The sequence below is a fragment of the Rhincodon typus genome, chromosome 30 (genome assembly GCF_021869965.1).
Source record: "Rhincodon typus isolate 14 chromosome 30, sRhiTyp1.1, whole genome shotgun sequence".
NCBI classification, from domain to species: Eukaryota; Metazoa; Chordata; class Chondrichthyes; order Orectolobiformes; family Rhincodontidae; genus Rhincodon; species Rhincodon typus.
Genome location: NC_063361.1, coordinates 5,583,988 through 5,604,225, shown reverse-complemented (window position 1 = coordinate 5,604,225; position 20,238 = coordinate 5,583,988). Strand labels below are relative to the sequence as shown.

At 42.6% G+C, this 20,238-nt stretch overlaps 1 protein-coding gene across 1 annotated transcript in view; it reads left to right on the top strand.

Annotated features, from left to right (window-relative positions):
* The window catches only part of mrc2 (mannose receptor, C type 2), a 225,423-nt gene that overhangs the window by 157,040 nt on the left and 48,145 nt on the right, over positions 1 to 20,238 (top strand). The window contains exons 14-18 of the mRNA XM_048614718.1: positions 3,468 to 3,564; positions 4,455 to 4,593; positions 14,746 to 14,778; positions 16,612 to 16,778; positions 18,516 to 18,583. Of these exons, the coding sequence (XP_048470675.1) occupies positions 3,468 to 3,564; positions 4,455 to 4,593; positions 14,746 to 14,778; positions 16,612 to 16,778; positions 18,516 to 18,583 (504 nt within the window). The remainder of the gene's footprint in view (positions 1 to 3,467; positions 3,565 to 4,454; positions 4,594 to 14,745; positions 14,779 to 16,611; positions 16,779 to 18,515; positions 18,584 to 20,238) is intronic.

Below are 20,238 nucleotides of genomic sequence, written 5' to 3'. Positions count from 1 at the left end.
ATTCTAGATTAACACAAGGGAAAATATTCAGCATCTACCATGACAGGCCTATTCAGAATCTTCTTTCAGTACAGTCACTTCTCATTCTTCCAAACTTCATGGCACATAGGCCCAAACTGCTCAAAAATTCTTCATAAGACACATCTCTTCATACCAGGAAGCAGCTTTGTGAACCTTCTCCAAACAGCTTTCCAGCGTAAATTTGACCTTCCTTAAGTAAGGAGACCAAAATTGTACAAAATACTCTAGCTTGGTCTGAATCAGTGACCCCTACACCTCTATCCAGACATCCTACTTACTTCTGCAGTATTCCATTTGTCCAAATTATTTAATGCCAATGGAATCCCTGGCAAAACTGGAATCAATGGGTATCAGGGGGCAAACTCTCCGGTGGTTGGAGTCATACCTGGCACATAGGAAGATGGTCGTGGTTGTGGGAGGTCAATCATCTCAGCTCCGTGACATCTCTGCAGAAGTTCCTCAGGGTAGTGTCCTAGGTCCAACCATCTTCAAGTGCTTCATCAGTGACATTTCCTCCATCATAAGGTCAGAAGTGGGGATGTTTGCTGATGATTGCACAATATTCAGCAGCATTTGTGACTCCTCAGATACTGAAGCAGTCCATGTTCAAATGCAACAAGATCTGGACAATATCCAGGCTTGTGCTGACAAGTGGCAAGTGTCATTCTCACCAGACAAATGCCAGGCTATGACCATCACCAATAAGAGACAATTTAACCACCGTCCCTTGAAATTCAATGGAGTTACCATCACTGAATCCCCCACTGTCAACATCCTGGGTGTTATCATTGACCAGAAAATCAACTGGCCTCACCAGATTAACACAGTGGATACAAGAGCAGGCCAGAAGCTGGGAATACTGCGGCGAGTAACTCGCCTCCTGACTCCTCAAAGCCTGTCCGCCATCTACAAGGCACCAGTCAGGAGTGTGATGGAATACTTCCACTTTCCTGGATGAGCGCAGCCCCAACAACACTCAAGAAGCTTGACACCATCCAGGACAAAGCAGGCTACTTAATTAGCACTACATAACAAGCATTCACTCCCTCCATGACCAAAGCTCAGCAGCAGTGGTATGTACTACCTACAAGATGCACTGCAGAAATTCACCAAAGATCCTCAGACAGCACCTTCTAAACCCACGACCACTTCCATCCAGAAGGACAAGGGCATCAGATATATGGGAACACCACCACATCCAAGTTCCCCTCCAAGTCAGTCACCACCCTGACTTGGAAATATATCGCCGTTCCTTCACTGTCGCTGGGTCAAAATCCTGGAATTCCCTCCCTAATAACATTGTGGGTCAACCCACAGCAGGAGGACTGCAGCATTTCAAGAAGCCAGCTCACCACCACCTTCTCAAGGGCAACTAGAGATGAGCAAGAAATGCTGGGCAGCCAGCAATGCCCCCATCCCACAAATGAATCGGGGAAAAAAAAATCATCGAATTATAAAATCCCTACAGAGCAGAAAGAGGCCATTTGGCTCATTGAATGTGCACTGACCCGTGAAGGGCATCCCTTCCCCCCACCCCATCCCATAACCCTTCATGAAATTTTCTACCATGGCCAATCCACCTAACTTGCACATCCTTGGACTGTGGGAGGAAACAGGAGCAAACACCACACACAGTCACAAAAGGCTGGAATTGAACCTGGGACCCCGGCGCTGTGATGCAGCAGTGCTAGCCTCTATGCTGACCTTTTGTGATTCATATACAAGAACCCCCAGATGCCTGTGTGCTACATTTCACACTCTATCTATTTAAATAATTTCTTTTGGTTTCCATTTAAATAATGTTTTGTTTTCCTATCTTCCTGCTAAAATGAATAACCTCACATTTTCCCACATTTCCATTTGCCAACTTTTTTCGTCCACTCACCTATTCTATCAGTTTCCCTTTGAAGAGTCTCTTTATCCTCAACTTATTCTCCTACCAACTGTAAATCATCAGCAAATTTGACTATGACACAGCTAGTCAGTCCTTTACATCCAAGTTGTTATTATAGATTGTAAATAGTTGAAGCCCCAGCACTGATCCTTTGGCATTCCACTAACAGGTTACCAACCTGAAAAGTTATTTCAATTCTGTGTTTGTTAGCTAGTCCTCGATCCATGTTAAGATATCACCTTAGCACTAGACCTCCTTTTTTGTGTTCTAACCTTCTAGCTTTATCAAATGTCTTTTGGGAATTCAAATGTGCTTCATCTATTGGTTCCCTTTTACCTATGCTGCTTGATACATCCTTCCAGAACTCTAGCACAATTACATTTTCACAAAACCATGTTGAATGCCTTATTGTAGTGCAATTTTCTAAATGTCCTGCTACTATCTCGTTACTAATTGATTCTAGCATTTCCCCAGGGATAGATATCAGACCTTTCTACTGGGAATGTGACTGCGGGCTTTGGCTTGCAGCCTACCCTGAAGGATGACTCACTTGGCAGAGCTAAGTAAATGGATCTCTTCATTAGCTTCAATGTAGATTTAATAATCATCTCAAGCAATGCTGCCCAGGCAAGAGTTAGGAACAGCAGATATTTTACAAACACTCATAAATAACTTCACATGAAATTCCTACATTCCAACAGTGAATGAGCTTGAAAATTTCTTTCTTAGTTGTTGAACATTTTGGATAGCTTTATATTTAAACAGTGCCTTTCACAATGTAAGACATGGTGAATTTCAGCCTCTTTACCTCCCTCCTTATTTTATTGATATTTATTTTAATGGAAATAAATATGGAGATGATGTACAGTGGACTGTTGATCCATAGTGTGTCAGAATGAGCCAATGATTTCCAAATCCCATAGAATCACAGATTCCCTACAGTGCGGAAGCAGGCCATTCAGCCCATCAAGTCTGCACCAACTCTCTGAAGAGCATCCCACCCAGTCCCACGGCCCTACCCTATCCCCATAAACCTGCATTTCCCATGGCTAACCCACTCATCAGTGGAAACTAAGGGCAATTAAGCATGGCCAATCCACTGAACCTGCACACGTTTGGACTGTAGGAGGAAACCAGAGTGCAGAGAATGAGAAAACTCCACACAAACAGTCACTTGAGGCTGGAATCAAACCTGGGTCTCTAGTGCTGTGAAGCAGTACTGAGCCACTGTGCCACCCATGAACACTGTCCTATCGGGGACATCCTGTATACCCAATGGGTTATTTGATGAAATAGGTTAGCAGACTCACTCCCTTAAGGTAATTAACATGTATGTTGACTCTAATTTTTGGTCAACTTTATTTGAAAGCAGTCACACCCAGGCAGAGCAGAGCTGGCTTTGATTTTACTGCAGGAGATTCTATCCTGCCTATGTAATTGGAATAATCTGCCTTGTCAAACAATTAAATATTGAATTATTTTTAATAAAATGTTTTCTGAAAATTTATGGAATTATGATGAAAATGGGTCATTGTCTGTTTCTACTTCCTAGAGAGTCAGAGGATCATGATTATCATTGGTTCTGGCTTGGATTGAACCGACGAAACCCAGGGACAGAACAAAGTTGGGCATGGAGTGATGGAACAGGAGTGAGTATCTGCCTGAATGACCAAATCACAGGCTGACTTGCTTGAGGGGAAAAACAGGGACAGGTTTGTACATTGCAGCATGTGACAGAATAAGCTTGCATTCACCCCTATAACACTCCACTCATTTACAAAGCTCCCCTTCCCCTGAGATATCACATACAGAATTAAACATCTTTGGTGTGTCAGTTTGTTCCATGTGTATTTACAACAAGAAAAGAAATTGCTGGAGAACCTCAGCAGGTCTGGCAGCAACTGTTGAGAGAAAGCTGAGTTAATGTTTTCAGTCCAGTGACCATTCTTCGGAACGCTATTTTCCCTGTTACACACAAACAGGTGAAAACTGTCACAATGGTGCATGAAATATAAGGCAGGAAAATGGGTTCAAGAACAGAAGGTGTTCCGAAGGACATTGCAGAGGTAGGGCAGAGTGAAAACATGGAGGAATTAGAGAATATGTTATTTAAAATTTAATGCTGTTTTGCAAGGATGGGACTTAATGCAGCTGCACTTTGTATAAGGTGGAGTGTATGGAAAGGTAGATGAAGGAACAGCATCAAAGAGAGCATTAAAATAATTGAGTTGGGAGGGGGAACTACAGAATGAGATGCTTTCTGGTGCTTTTTCATTTAGGAAAGGGGAAAGTTGGAAAATCTGGCCACAATCTTTCAGGGGACTGAAGAATTGCAAATGTTAAACCCCAGTTTATGAAAAAGCAAGACTGTTGAAGCTTGCAAAATTAAGCAAATTAAAATTAAAATTAAAAGCAAATTAATCTAATATTGATGGTGAAGAAACTTTTAGGGGCAGCAATTTGGATAGAAGTAATTGGCGCTGGGAAAATAATGGGCAGTGTTTGTAAGTAACCTCAACCATATTGTCTTCTTGTGCAGTATTCCTACAACAACTTTGGACGAGATGTCTACGAAGATGATAGCGTCCGACGCTGTGGAGTCATTGACATTGCCTCCTCACTTTGGCGAGCAGTACGCTGTGAGAATCAACTGGATTGGATCTGTAAGATTCGCAAAGGTAGGAATAATAGTGGAGAGGGGGTGAAGGAACAATCCAGAAGAATCCTTACAGGAAAATGAAACTTTGCAAGTGGTGCCAAGCTTCAGCAAGGTTCAGAGCCTGCATGTAAGTCAGCATAGCTCAGCACCACACCTGGTGTTGAGTTATTGAGTCCCCAAGCATAATGACATGAATAAATCTCCCTTTCATCCCTTTGGGTTCCAGGTAAGCAGGCTTCAGGACATTTGCAGAGGCCATTAGTTCAGCTGGCACAGGTTTTGTCACAGGGAAACCTGGAACCACTGGTTTGGGAATGCAGTTATGGGAACCATCAAATTAGACAGACATTCAATGAAGAGTTATTGAATGACGACCAATTCTGCACTCTTCCATAAACTCACCATATCCTTTAGTATCTCACTTTGTCTAATCGTACACTCTGACTCACTCCCCATACACCTTAATATTCCCTGCAGTCTTTTCCCAGTCTCTCACTTACTGCCCATACCCAGTAACATGACAATATTGGTAAGAGTGACCACGGTATAATTCTTGTGGAGTCGAAATCTCACCTTCACATTGAGAATAATCTCCATTGTATTGTGTGGCACTATCACCGTGCTAAATGGGACAGACTTTGAATAGATCTAGCAATTCGAGACTGGGCATCCATGAGGCGCTGTGGGCCATCAACAGCAGCAGAATTGTACTCCAGCACAATCTGTAACCTCATGGCCCGGCATATCCCCCACTCAACCATTACCATCAAGCCAGGGGATCAACCCTGGTTCAATGAAGAGTACAGGAGGACATGCCAGGAGCAGCACCAGGCATACCCAAAAATGAGGTGTCAACCTGCTGAAGCTACCAAACAGAAATATGTGCATGCCAAACAGCATAAGCAGCAAGTGATAGGCAGAGCTAAGCAATCCCATAATCAATGGATCAGATCTAAGCTCTGTAGTCCTACTGCATCTATTAATGAATGGTGGTGGATAATCAAACAACTCACTGGAGGAGGAGACTCCACAAATAACCCCGTCCTCAATGACGGTACAGTCCACCACGTCAGTGCGAAAGGTAAGGCTGAAGCTTTTGCGGCAACCTTCAACCAGAAGTGCCGAGTGATGATCCACCTCGGTCTCCTCCAATCTTCAGCCAATTTGATTCATTCCGCATGTTATCATAGAGACACTGGATACTGCAAAGGCTTTGGGCCCTGACAACATTCCGGCAATAGTACTGAAAACTTGTGCTCCAGAACTTGCCACTCCCCTAACCAAGCTCTTTCAGTACAGTTACAACAATGGTATCTATCTAAAAGTGAGGAAAGTTGCCCAAATACATCCTGTGCACAAAAAGCAGGACAAATCCAACCCAGTCAATTGCAGCCCCATCTGTCTACTCTCGATCATCAGTAAAGTGATGGAAAGTGTCATCAATAGCGCTATCAAGCAGCACCTGATCAGAAATAACCTGCTCAGTGACGCCCAGTTTGGGTTCTGCCAGGGCCACTCAGCTCCTGACCTCATTACAGCCTTGGTTCAAACATGGACAAAAGAGCTCAATTCCAGAGGTGGGGTGAGAGTGACAGCCCTTGACATCAAAGCTGCTTTTGACCAAGTGTGGTAGCAAAGAGCCATAGCAAAACTGGAAACCATGGGTATCAGGGGGGCGAACTCTGCTGGTTGGAGTCAGACCTCGCACATTGGAATATGGTTGTTGTTGTTGGAGGTCAGTCATCTCTGCTGCAGGACATCTCTATAGAATTCCTCAGGGTAATGTCCTGGGCCCAACCATCTTCAGGTACTTCCTCAATGATCTTCCTTCCATCATAAGGTCAGAAGTGGGGATGTTTGCTGATGACAATAACAATATACAGCACCATTCACAACTCTTTGGATACTGAAGCAGTCCATGTTCAAATGCAACAAGATCTGGACAATATCCAGGCTCGGGCTGACAAGTGGAAAGTGACATTTGTTACATCACTGAATGACATCTTGGAGGTTACCATGGATCAGAAACTCAACTGGACTCACCATATAAACACAGTGACTTTAAGATTAGGGCAACATTACGAACACTGCAGTAACTCATTACCGGACACCCTAATGCCTGTCCACCATCTACAAGGTATAAGTCAGGAGTGTGATGGAATACTGCCACTTAAATGGATGGGTGCAGCTCCAATAACACTCAAGAAACTTGGCACCATCCAGCACAAAGCAGCCCACTTGATTGGCACTATACCTACTCCTTCCACCTCCAAAGTTTGCTGTAGCACCAGTGTGTACTGCAAGATGCACTGTAGAAATTCACCAAAGATCCTCAGACAGCATCATCCAAATTCACAACCACTTCCATCCGGAATACAAGGGCAGCAAATACATGGGAACATAACCGCCGGCAAATTTCCCTACAAGCCACTCCTGACTTGGAAATATATCACCAATCCTTCACTGTCACTGGGTCAAAATGCTGGAATTCCCTCCCTGATGACATTGTGTGACTACCAAAGGATGGTACAGTGGCTCAGTGTTTAGCAGTGTTACCTTGGTGCCAGGAACTTCGGTTCGATACTAGCTTCAGATGACTGTAGAGTTTGCATGTTCTCTCGTGTCTGTGTGGGTTTCCTTCGGGTGCTCTGGTTTCCTCCCACAATCCAAAGATGTGCAGGTTAGGTGGATTAACCATGGTAAATGGTTAGGGTTGAGGGCTGGGTCTGGGTAGGATGCTGTTCGGAGTGTTGGAACTTAATGGGCTCTTTTCACATTGTGGGGATTCTATGATTCTGTGATACCTACAGCAAGTGGACTGCAGCAGTTCAAGAAGGTAGCTCGCTACCTAGCGACAGGCAATAAATGATGGCCAGCCAGAGATTCCCATGTCCCATGCGTGAATAAAAAGAAATCCCACCCAGTCTAAACCCACCCATTTCCCACAGCTTGTGATAAATATTTGAAGCAACTATCTTGTTTCTTTAGAAATAATTCATAGTTTAGAATAAATGTGTTCCAGATAATTCCACCCATTCTGTGAAGTTTTTTTTGTCACTTTTATTTGCAGAATATCCTTTAATGCTTTTTGTCATTCACCTGAGTCTGCTCTCTCTCACTGCCCTCTCACTGACCAATGAAAACAAGCTGACATTGTTCACCTTACCTTCCCTTTCATAGTTGTGAAGGTGTTTATCTCTTCTCCAAATTTCCAAAATGCTTTTATTTCCTAAATAAATAAATCATCTCAAACATTACTTTTGATTCTGCTTCTGTGACCTTGTGAGGGAGTGTGATCCACATTCTCATAACCCTTTGTGTAAAGTGGTTGTTCCTTTATTCTCTTGGATATGTTTGGGTTTTAATACCACAGCTCCTTCTTCTGGATAACCCAACACCCACATAAATTGCACAAGTTATTTTAACAAGCAAAGAAATTCCCAGGACTTGTTGCAAGATGTTATCATTTATTGCTAATCTCACCCCTATGGAGAAACTGGGTGATGGATCATTCCAGCTGATATGAAACATTTTGAAATTTTAGCATAATATGCATTAGGGGAGCACCTGCTGGATACAAGTGGCATTGGAAGTTAGAGATTTTTCAGTGACCTGATTGAAAGCATGTGGAGTCTCTCTGCCTGTGTCAGAGGAGCTACAGTACCACGGAAGTCAATGTGTTGCAGCCACATAGCATGCAAAGAATGAATTTGAGATAGAGGAAATGCAGTCGAGAGTCTGGAGCATACAAAATGTCAGGAAGAGCAGACAGACCATGTCAGAAGGTGATTTGTGCTAAATAAAGGAACATTCTGGAATCTCAAATGATATTCTAGTGATTGGAGAGCTTGTACTAATGGACCAGATGCCAACTTGCAAATTTTATCCATTGAAAATGGCAATCTGTACTTAAAATAAAAAAAACAGAGAATTTGAATTCCAAGCTTTACGCAGGATATTACCAACAAATAGCTGAACAGCGTTAAGCTCAATGTAAACAGAGACAGCTGTAAAAGGGCAATTGAGCCTTACAGATACAGACAACAATCTGCTCTGGAACCCAACAACTGTCCTATGGCATTGACATAGATCAGGGTATTACACAAACCCTCAGGGACTATATGAAACACATTTAAAGAGTTCTATCAACTACGTATTCGAGAGGGATATGTACCGGGTTCGTAGTGTGAATTATGGATGGCTGCCATAAAAGTGCAGCTTAACTAAATACAATTCATAAAGTGGCAGTTCTCCTCGTTGAGTTGGAAGGTTGTTTAAGTTCCACTCTCTTTCAGCTGCTAGGCTGATATTGCAGTGCAGAGGGAGACAATGTTGGCAGACGTAGAATCTTAGCTTATCTGAAACAAAAAACAGAAATTGCTGGAGAAACTCAGCAGGTTTGGCAGCAGCTGTGGAAAGAAAGCAGAGTTAACATTTTGAGTACGGTGACTCTTCAGCTTGTCTGTTGGTTGAAGTTACATAAACAATTCTATGGTGCTAGTGGAAGAAGAGTACAGTGTTTGCTACATGTCCTGGCCAATATCCCAAAACTCCACAATCTGATGTTACTAGGTTGACTTTTCATTTTGTTGTGATCTCACAGAGATGGAACAACTGCACTCCAACGATAATACATTTGCTGCCAATCATTTTTGGGAATTGTGAAAAGGAAGAAAGACTCCCGTTTGTTTGATGCTTTTCACAACACCACAAAGCACGTTACAACCAATGGAGTCAAATATCTGTTGGAAAGTATTGTGTTTTAGTTCACTTTCTTGCTTCTTCTCATATTAAACCTAATGGATCTCTTACAATGAGCAACAGTTGAAGTCTCCAAAGTGACAAGTAGGAAGACTGCCATAATAATTACACAGCATGTTTTATTAGATCTAATGAAATCATGCCTGGTAACAGCCATTTGGCAGGTTTGCTATGAGTTATTATTAATTGAAGTAAAATTTGCTCGGTCAAATGCATGTCAAAAAAGTGCATCTAAAATGATAAACCTGTGACTAGTAAATCTATTCATTTGTTGTATCAGAAGTTAAAAACATAGAATCTCAGGTAAAGGGTATTTATATAAAATAGCCATCAAACTACTCAAAACGGGTTGTTCAGTGGGGTCAAGAAAAATATTTTGATCAAATAATTTCTAACAGTGAAAATGTAGCACCAAGGTCACTCCCAAGAGGCCACTGAACCCCTCAAGCTCGGTCAACCATTCCATTAGACCATCATGGATCTGTACCTCAAGTCCATTTACCCTCCTTTACTCCGTGTCCCTCAATACCCTTATTTGAGCCAAACCTCGCTCTTGAAAGCTGCAGTAGAACTGTGATGAATGTTTATAATAAATTAGTATTTGGGGACTTGGGTTCTAAAGTAGAGGTAAATGGCTTTTTGATTTAGAGTTCTTTCAAGGCTTTTTTTTCCAAGGGCCAGAATAGTGGGTCAGAACGGCCTTTCCAAAAAGAATGATGTAACTTAATTTAAAAGACCTGCTGGAGTAATTGCTGGTGTTTACTAAGAGAGACCAATAGAGAAGTGGCATAAGCCAGTGCTGTTGAGACAAAAGAACTACAGAACAGAAGAGTAGTTTAGTTTTGGCAACCTCTAGGTCACCAGAGTTGGAAAGAAGTCTTAAAACTGTTTTAGCTTATGGAGACAGCATCCTGCTCTGTAGCTAAAGTCTTTCCTGGGTCCTTCTGCATTGTTCCTGATCCATCTGAAGAAGGCAGCTGCCTGATGAGCACTGCTCATTGATGAGGATTCCCCACTATCTCTGAGCACTTGTTCATATACTTTATTTCTGGGGGCAAATTGTTTCCTTTGTCCATCACCAATGTGGCCCCTACTACCCGATGAGTAGAGCAGCTACCCAAAAGTCAGGGTGATCGCCTTCCTCTTTGCCCACTTCCCAGGTCAAGGTTAATTACATTATGCCAGGAACATCATCTGGCTCTTTCTAAGCACCTCCAACTGCTGCCATTCTACCAACTTGGAATGATGGATTTAGAATTAAAATTATGCTTTTGTAAAGAGAGAAAATCAATTTTATATCAGCTTATTTATTAACTTCTTTACTACGAATAAAATACCCATTTATTAAAGGCCTTAATTTATTGTACAATGGTGTCACTCAGAAATCAAGAGTTGGATGATCAACAACTGAAGAAAAATTTTATAAACAACATAGTTCCAGTTCAAGATCTCTACAGCAAAATATGGGCCTTTCAACACCAGAATCTAGATGCCCTCTGAGGTATGTTAGTCAGAGTCTGTGCCAATTTCATTCATTGGTGTCAGTTCACCAGTAATGGTGCCTGGTGGAGACAATCTGAACGTGGTATCATCACTGTCAGCACATAATGGATTATTCACTATCTAACCATTACTCTGCATTCAAATTGACAGCAAGTTGGAAATAAAACGTTTGGGATTGGATGTTCAGGATTACCCAAAGTCCATACTGGAAGCAGGCAAGTGCTGAAAATACCAGTGCCAGACTAAGTATCAGCTGTAGGACATCAGCGATGTTTACCAGGGTGAGGTAAGGCAGGATGAGTGAACACTCATGACATGATCAAGGCCAATTAATACTTCAAAAGCTTGTCAAGAGCTTGTCAAAGTTGGAAACTATTGAAGAGGTGGAAAGACTTCCTAGCTATTGAGTGGGGAGCCTGCTGTGGCAGCCCCAGATCATCCCCACAGCCCCATAAGAGGGTCAGCAAGGTAAACGAGAACTATGCTACTGGGATTGAGACACCTGGGTGCTACACAAGTGGCAAGGAGATGGGAGAGGAGGAGGGCATCGGATAGAAAGAGGGCAGGAGGCCAAACTCTCAACACAGGATCCACTTACAGAGGTGAAGCTACCTGGAGATGACCAACAGCCAGTACCGCAGACTCTCCGGGCAGGTGGTCAGTAATTTCCGTGATCTTGTGCCAAGGACCTTGCCACACTAGTGGCCTGCCCTGCCAGTGGCCATCAAAGTCACTTCATCCTTGAACGTCTTCACTTCTGGCACCTTCGGCCAGCTGTCTGTGTGGAGTTTGCATGTTCTCCCCGTGTCTGCGTGGGTTTCCTCCGGGTGCTCCGGTTTCCTCCCACAGTCCAAAGATGTGCACGCTAGGTGGATTGGCTGTGCTAAGATGCCCATAGTGTCCAGGGATGTTTAGGTTAGGTGGGATAGACGTGGGAACTGCAGGGGCAGGGGTAGGGGTAGAGGTATGGGTCTGGGTGGTATGCTCTTCGGGGGGGGGAGCGGTGTGGACTTTAAAGGGAGGCAATGGCCTAGTGGTATTATTGCTGGACTGTTAATCCAGAGGCCCAGATAATGTTCTGGGGACCCGGGTTCAAATCCTACCACGGCAGATGGTGGAATTTGAATTCAATAAATATCTGAAATTAAGAATCTAATGATGACCGTGAATCCATTGTCGATTGTCGAAAAAACCCACCTGGTTCACTAATGTCCTTTAGGGAAGGAAACTGCCATCTTTACCTGGTCTGGCTTACACGTGACTCCAGACCCACAGCAATGTGGTTGACTCTTAACTGCCCTCTGGGCAATTAGGGATGGGCAATAAATGCTGCCCTAGCCAGTGATGCCCTCATCCTGTAAGTGAGTAAAAAAAAACCTGTTGGGCCGAATGGCCTATTTCCATACTGTAGAGATTCGGTGATTCTGTCTTATCACCGTATACTGTGCCTATCGCCATATGTCTGCTTAGTCACATGCATGTGGCATTGGCCATGATGCAGCCACCTTGCATGGGTCAACAGTGTCAGGCCTGCCTCCCTTGATGGAGCTTGTTCCATTCCTTCCAAGGAAATGTAGCTATCTCCGCTCATTTCCACTGACATGGTAGCCTTTCTTATCCCACTACACTTGTGAATTGGCTGGTATCCTAGGGGACACGTGACACCCATCCTGCAGAGCGGCAGAGGTTGTTAACATTGTTGTGGTTCTCCAGTCAGGCTCGCTGGAAGCTGCTACAACTGCTGTGATCACAACCAGTTTTGCATGGCTAGCTGTGGATGTCTCTTCCCTTTCTCCACCACACCAGAGCAACATGCAGAGAACTGTCACTGAATTGTGCAGCCACCCAGGATGCTGCTTCTGCCATACCCACATCTGTATTTCTTCAGTGGAATTCCTCTGAGGATAGTGGAGGGGGTTTGCTAGAATCTTGCAGGTCTGAAATTGGAGGATGGGTGCCGGGATGATTGCTACAGCAAAGGACATTCTGGTGGCCTTCAAAGATGGTGTCAGCAGCTCCTTCCACATCGGGTGATGATGTAGACATTGCCTTGAAGCCAACTCTAGCCATTAATTGGTTGGCTGATGTGAGATCTTAATGGGAATCAGAGAGGGGAGACTTTCTCTCTCGTTTCTGGTTCCAACTTCACATTCCCACCAGGTCTCATAAAAGTCCAGCCAGAAGGTTGTAGAATAATACAACACTGGACGCAAACCTTTGGTCTGTCATGCCTGGGATAGCTCTATGAGAGTGCTATCCATTTAGTTTCACAATCCTGGTTCTTTCCAACGTTTTGCACTATTTCCTTTTCAAGCATTTATGCTCTTGATTCATTTTCCATCCTTTAGGCAATATTTTCTAAATCACAATAATCTTCCTTAATCCCCTCCCTACTTATTTTGCCAATTATCTTAAATCTGTTTCTGCTCATTACTGACCCTCCTTACAGTGGAAACAGTTTGTCCTTATTGACTCTATTAAAACTCCTCATCATTTTAAACATCTTCACTAAATCTTCCCTTAACCTTCTCTGCAAGTGCCTTATCCTGCAGGAGTAGCATCCCTAACTCTGAGGAAGGGTCACCGGACCGGAAACGTTAACTCTTTTCTCCTTCACAGATGCTGCCAGACCTGCTGAGCTTTTCCAACAACTTCTGTTTTTGTTCCTGATTTACAGCATCCACAGTTCTTTCTGTTTTTATCTAGACCATCAAGGTTTGGATTCAAGTTCTACTCTCCCTAGAATATAGGTCTGAACATGTTGATTTTTTGCTACCTTCTGTGCCAGCTTCTTTGGTGTCTCCACATAATTAGTACCATTGTAGTAAATAGATTAAGTCATTTAAGCATTTTGATGAAGTTTGATAATCAGGAGCCTGACCCTTGTTTGATTTAGGCCTTAGCAGAAACTTGTGGTAAGCTTGACGTTAACTGAAGCTACAAACAGAATCTAACAACCTCCTGCAGTGGACAGGGGAACAACAGATTTTCAGCACATTTCAGTCAAACCTCAGGTAACTCAGCACCACAACAAATACAGATGTGGAAAGCCCCTTTTACTTGCATAAAATGATAACAACCTCTGCACTCCAACTTAATTCCTTGGAAGTGGAATATTTTTGGAGGAAGCTGAGGCAATAATATAAAGATAAATGCAAGTTTCCTGTTACTCTGCGTCTTCTGATGAAGTCACCTGTTGCTCATCTTCCATCACAGTGAAATAACACATTTTCTCCAGACTGCCTTCATTTTTTTTTATATCCAAAGTGCTCTTATACATAACTGAACAGTTTTTGTTCACCCCTCCCCCTGCCAATCATCAAGTCACAACCGTATTTTTCCATCCAACCACCATCAATAAATCACCCATGTTTTCCAATTGATTTATGTACATGCAAAGCCCATTAAAGGCAAATGCAGGCCATCAAATGTGAGGAAGAGGCGGGGAGCAAGGGAGGGGCCTTAAACAAAATGAAATGAAAGGAGAGATAAAGCACTTCACCTGTGTGTCTACCTCTCTTTAAACTCATTGAGAGTTAGACTTCCTTCATTACTCCATTAATCACCTGTCCCTCAGGTAGAACCTGGTGACCCAGTGACCTGGTCCCTGGAGGTCCAGTCAAACCACGTCACTCTAGCTTTTCTACTCCAATTCCAAACTAGTTCTGTTTTTTTTTGTCTGTTGCTGTTCCAGAGATTGATGTGGCACATGCTGTGTGCCAAATCTGACATGTAGATCCTGGCACACAGAGTACTGGCACTCTTTCATTCTAGCACACACTGTAGCAGTGGCTGTGGCCAATAGCACACACATTGCCTTTGTAAACTCCTGCTGATAGTGCAAAACATAGGCCAAACAGTCTTGGGAACTTACACTGTTCTAATCAATTCTTCCTTTGTCCCATAGGAGCTGTTATGAAGGAACCAGAGGACACTGAAGGTACGTTGTGTTTTATCACAGTGTGAAATAGCAACAGAGAAATATTGTAATAGGAACATAGGAACTGAAGTAGGCCATACAGGCCTGTTCCTTTCCTGCTAATCTAGCTTCAGCTAAATTTTTATTTATTACTTTACCGACTTCATTCACAGAAAGAGATACGCAGTTTGATGACTGTCAAAAATACCTTCAAAATGTATTGATGCATTCAATTCATGTGTTTTATCTTCATTTGTTGCATTCTCCTGTTTGTTATGGAATAGTCATCTGTCCTTAATGATTTCTGACTTCAGCTTTTCAACTTCATTCATTGAGGTTCATATTCCTGGCTGTTCAGTTCTAATTTGTAGCTGTAAAATCGCTACAAAATTTGAACCAATCAACCATAAAGAATGTATGTGTCTACAGTGTGTCACACTAAATTGGGACTTGCGTCCTGGCTGAGGTATGGATGTAGGCGGGAGGAGGCTAAACTTGGTGGAGTGCAGCGTTCTCGGACAATTATAGTCTTTGGGTGGATTAGGTTAAGTGAAGGCATTGAGGGATTTGAGAAAAAAGATGAGTATTTTAAAATGCCTCCAGTGTCACAGCAGGAATCAATTTAGATCAGGGAGCACAGGAGGATGGGCAGATTAGTCTTAGGATACATATTTGGATGAGCTCAAATTTAAAGATAGGGGAAGCTGGGAAACCAGCTAGCCATGGAGAACACTGCAATTGTCAAGTGTCGAGGCACTGTAATAAAGACCTAAAGAGAATTTTAGCAACAAATCCATGAGTTGGGGCAGAGACCTGGCTGCTTTGTGGAGGCGGAAGTAGGTAGTTTGGTGATGGAAAGCATATGTGATTATAAGTTTAGCTCAGAGCCAAATTGTCTGTCAAGGTTGCAAATGATGTGGTTCCATCTCAGACACTGACTGGGCTGGAGTGGGGAGACGGAGTATGGATGGGGGAAGAGAGGGGAGTTGATGGTTCTGGAATGAAATAGACAGGACTGAAAGACATGGCCAGATTTTCAGAGATGAGCTGATTCCAGAGGCCATTAAAAATGATAGTTAGAATTCCACCTCTAGTGCAGGAAAAGGATGCAGCTAACAAGCTCACATCTTGCATTCCTCGCCTGGAGAGTTAGGCACCTTGTACCATGGAAACTCGCTTGCTTCTTGAGGATGTTGGGTTCATGGCCCCTCGGAGGAGCCATGAACCATAGTTGTGCTTTGGGAACATTTTGAAAGGTATATTTGAAAGGTCTTATCCATGTTCCCTACATTTACCCAGTTTATACGGTGTACTGAATCAAAGAACCATATAGTGACAGTTACAAGTCTTGAGATGCTCCTAGAAAAAAAACACGCATTCAGAAATCTGCTTTCAAAAATCTACCATTAATGCCAACCTTATAGAGTACCAGTCAGACACTGCCTTTTATAGTCTCAATAAAGTAATCTTTATCCCTCTTTACATTTCTTAATCTTGTCCAAGTAAACATATAGATATGGGGAAAAATGGATCACAGAAAGGATAACCTATTATAACCTCAGAAATTAATCGAAGCTTTTTGAACCAGCAACGTGAAGGAATGGGGATAAAGTTCCAAGTTGGGATGGTATATGATGTGGAGGGGAATTTGCAGCTAGTGATATTTCCATGCCCCTACTGAACTTCTCTGATGACCTGAGATGTTAACTCTCCTTTACTTTTCTCGCATGTTGCCTAATTCATTGAGTATTTCCAGCATTTTCTGTTTTCAGTTTCGTCTTGGTGATCTTCAGAGTACATTTTGTTTTGGATTACATGGCTGATGCAAACTGAATCAATGCCGTCTCTTCCCAGACGCTGCAAGCAACCAGTGGTTCCAGTTCCAGGATGCTGAATACAAGTTCTTTGAGCATCTCTCCACCTGGCCCCAAGCCCAGAGAATCTGTACCTGGTTCAAAGCGGAACTGGCCTCCATTCACAGTCAGGAGGAGCTGACCTTCCTGGGACAAACTCTACAGAAGGTAGGACTGATCTAATGTATCCCAGAACATTGTGGGACGTAAGGGAGGAAATTGCGAGACCCTTTGCGGAAATATTTGCATCATCTATAACTACTGGTGAGGTGCCTGTTGACTAGAGGGTGGCTAATGTTGTACCTTTGTTTTAGAAAGGTTGTAAGGAGAAACCGGGGAACTATAGACCTGTGGGTCTGACTTTGGTCAAGGGTAAATTATTGGAGATGATTTTAAAAGATAGGATTTATGGACATTTAGAAAGGCAAAAATTGATTAGGGATAGTCAACATGGTTTTGAGTGAGGAAAATTGTGTCTCACAAACTTGATTGACTTTTTTGAGAAAGTTACCAAAAAGATTGATGAGAGCCTTTGACAAGGTTCCACATGGTAGACTAATTAGTAAAGTTAGGTCACATGGGATTCAGGGTGAGCTTTCCAATTGGATACATAATTGGCTTAATGGCAGGAGACAGAGAGTGGTGGTGGAGGGTTGCTTTCCAGATTGGAGGCCAGTGGTGTTCTATAGGGATTGGTTCTGTGCCGTCTTTTGTAATTCATATAAATTATTTGGATGATAATATAGAAGGTATGATTAGTAAGTTTGCGGACAGCACCAAAATTTGTGGCATAGTAGACAGTGAAGAAGGTTTTCTAAGATTACAAAGAGATCTTAATCAATTGGGTCAATGGACTGAGAAGTGGCAGATGGAACTTAATTTGCATAAATGCAAGGTATTGCATTTTGGTACAACAAACAAGGGTAGGGCTAATACAATTAATAGTAGGACCTTGGGTAGTGTTGTAGAACAGAAGAATCTAAGGGTTCAGTTACATAATTCTTTGAAGTTTTCTTCACACATAGACAGGGTGGTTAGAAGCGCGTTTAGCCACCTTGTCTCCGTTGCTTAGTCCTTTGAGCATAGGAGTTGAGAATGTCATGCTGAAGTTGTACAGGACATTGGTGAGGACTCTTCTGGAATGCTGTGTCCAGTTCTGGTCGCCCTGTTATAGGAAAGATATTAATAAAGTGGAGAGGTTTCAGAAGAGATTTACCAGGATGTTGCCAGGTGTGGAAAGTTTGAGTTATAAAGAAAGGCTGAATATGCTGCAAATTTTTTCACTGGAGCATAGGAGGTTATAGAAGTTTATATTTAAAAAAATGAGGGGTTTGGATAGGGTTAATAGTAGTTGTCTTTTCCTTAGGCTGGGAGATTTCAAGACGAGGGGGCACGTTTTTAAGGTGAGAGGAGAGAGATTTAGAAAAGATTTGAGAGGCAAATTGTTTACACGGAGGATGGTTCATGTGTGGAATGAACGTCCTGAGAAAGTGGTGAGTGTAGGTATAGTTACAACGTTTAAAATACATTTGGATAAGTACGTGAATAGGAAATGTTTGGTGGGATATGGGCCAGGAGCAGGCAGGGTGAGACTAGTTTAGTTTAGGATTATGTTCAACTTGGACTGAAGGCTCTGTCTCCATGGTGTATGACTTGATGACTCTGACTGCAGACACCCTGCACTAAGAAATGATACTGCACTCCTCCACTTCTTAGACTGAGCTCCAGTGGTTTTGCACAGATGTTGTCCAAAAACATTCTCCCTGTAGACTGCAGCAGATCAAGGAGGTGGCTCACTACCATCTCCTGAAGGTCACCTAGGAACAATACACACCTCTCAAGACTGAATTAAAATAGTGATACCTACAGCAAAATGAATGACTAACTTGGTCACTTCTTTTTTAGCTTTCCCGGTTTCAAGACCAGTTTTGGTGGATTGGCCTTCACACCAATGAGAATGACGGACGATTCAGGTTTGTGGTATTTATCCTTGTACAGTGTGGAATCCTGTCACAACATGGAGTGCAAGTTCATAGTTCCTTTGAAAGCATGTACACAGGAAGGTGAAGGTGGCATTTGATGTGCTTGCTTTATTGGTCAGCGCATTGAGTATAGGAGTTGGGAGGTCATGTGGCGGCAGTACAGGACACTTTTGGAATACTGTGTGCAATCCTGGTCCCCCTGCTATAGGAAGGATGTTGTGAAAGTTGAAAGGGTTCGGAAAAGATTTACAAGGACATTGCTAGGGTTGGAGGATTTGAGCTGTAGGGAGAGGCCATTTTCCCTGGAATGTCGGAGGCTGAGGGGTGACCTTTATAGATGTTTATAAAATCATGAGGGGCATAGCTAGGGTGAATAGCTAAGGTCTTTTCCCTGGGATGGGGAAGTCCGAAACTAGAGGGCATAGGGTTAAGGTGAGATGGGAAAAGATTCAAAAGGGACCTAAGGGGCAAGTTTTTCACGCAGAGGATGGTGCGTGTATGAAATGAGCTGCCAGAGGAAGTGGTGGAGGCTGGTACAATTACAACATGTAAAAGACATCTGGATGGGTATATGAATAGGAATGGTTTAGATGGATATGGACCAAATGCTCCAAATGGGACTAGATTAATTTAGGATATCTGGCCAGCACAGATGAGTTGGACCAAAGAGAATGTTCCTGTGCATACTATTCTATGCCTCTACGTGCATTCTGCATCTTGAATTTCTTGACTTATTCTGTTATATTTCATTATTGATTTTGTAATAGCAAACCTCCATTTTGTTCATTAATCTCTCTTCTCTTCGTCATTTTACTCGGTTGTTTAGTCTTATTTTCCCATTTCTGACTTTTCCCACACTGCTCACTTGTTTACCACATGGAATGTATAGAACAGAAACAGGTCATTTTACCCAACTAATCCATGCCATTGTTAATTCTCCACACAACCCTCCTCCCATCTTTATTCATCTCATCCTATCAACATATTCTACAATTCCTTTCTTCCTCAAGTAGACATCTAGTTCCCTCTTAAATGTATCTATGCTATTCACCTCAACTATTTCATGAGGTAGTAAGTCACACTCTTGCTGCCTTTACTTTAAATTCCTCTTTGCCATCCTTTTCCCCAATACTCTTGAATATACAGATTGAGGAAATATCGACATAATGTCATTTGGCTAGCAATGTACAGGCCCAGGTTAATGGTTCTAGAGACACAGGTTCAAATCCCACGATGGTGCCTGGTGGAATTTAAGTTGAATTACTGAATGTGGAATTACTATGAAATCTTTATTGATCATCATAAAAACATATCACATTAACTGAAGAAGGGTCACTAGACTTGAAAATATTAATTCTGCTTTCTCTCCACAGATCCTGCCAGACATGCTGAGTTTATACATTAGTTTTTTTTGAGTTTCATATTTCCAGCATCCACAGTTCATTGTTTTGTTATCATGTTCCCTAAAGTCATTTAGAGAAAGAAATCTGCATTCCTTATCTGTTCTGGTCTACATGTGACCTTAGACCTACAGTAATGTAGCTGTCTCTTTAGTGGCATAGCAAGCTGCTCTCTTGTATCAAACCAGTACAGAAAGGTGCAAATGAAATGAATTTGGGTTGAACTGACTTTGACTTAGGCCTTCA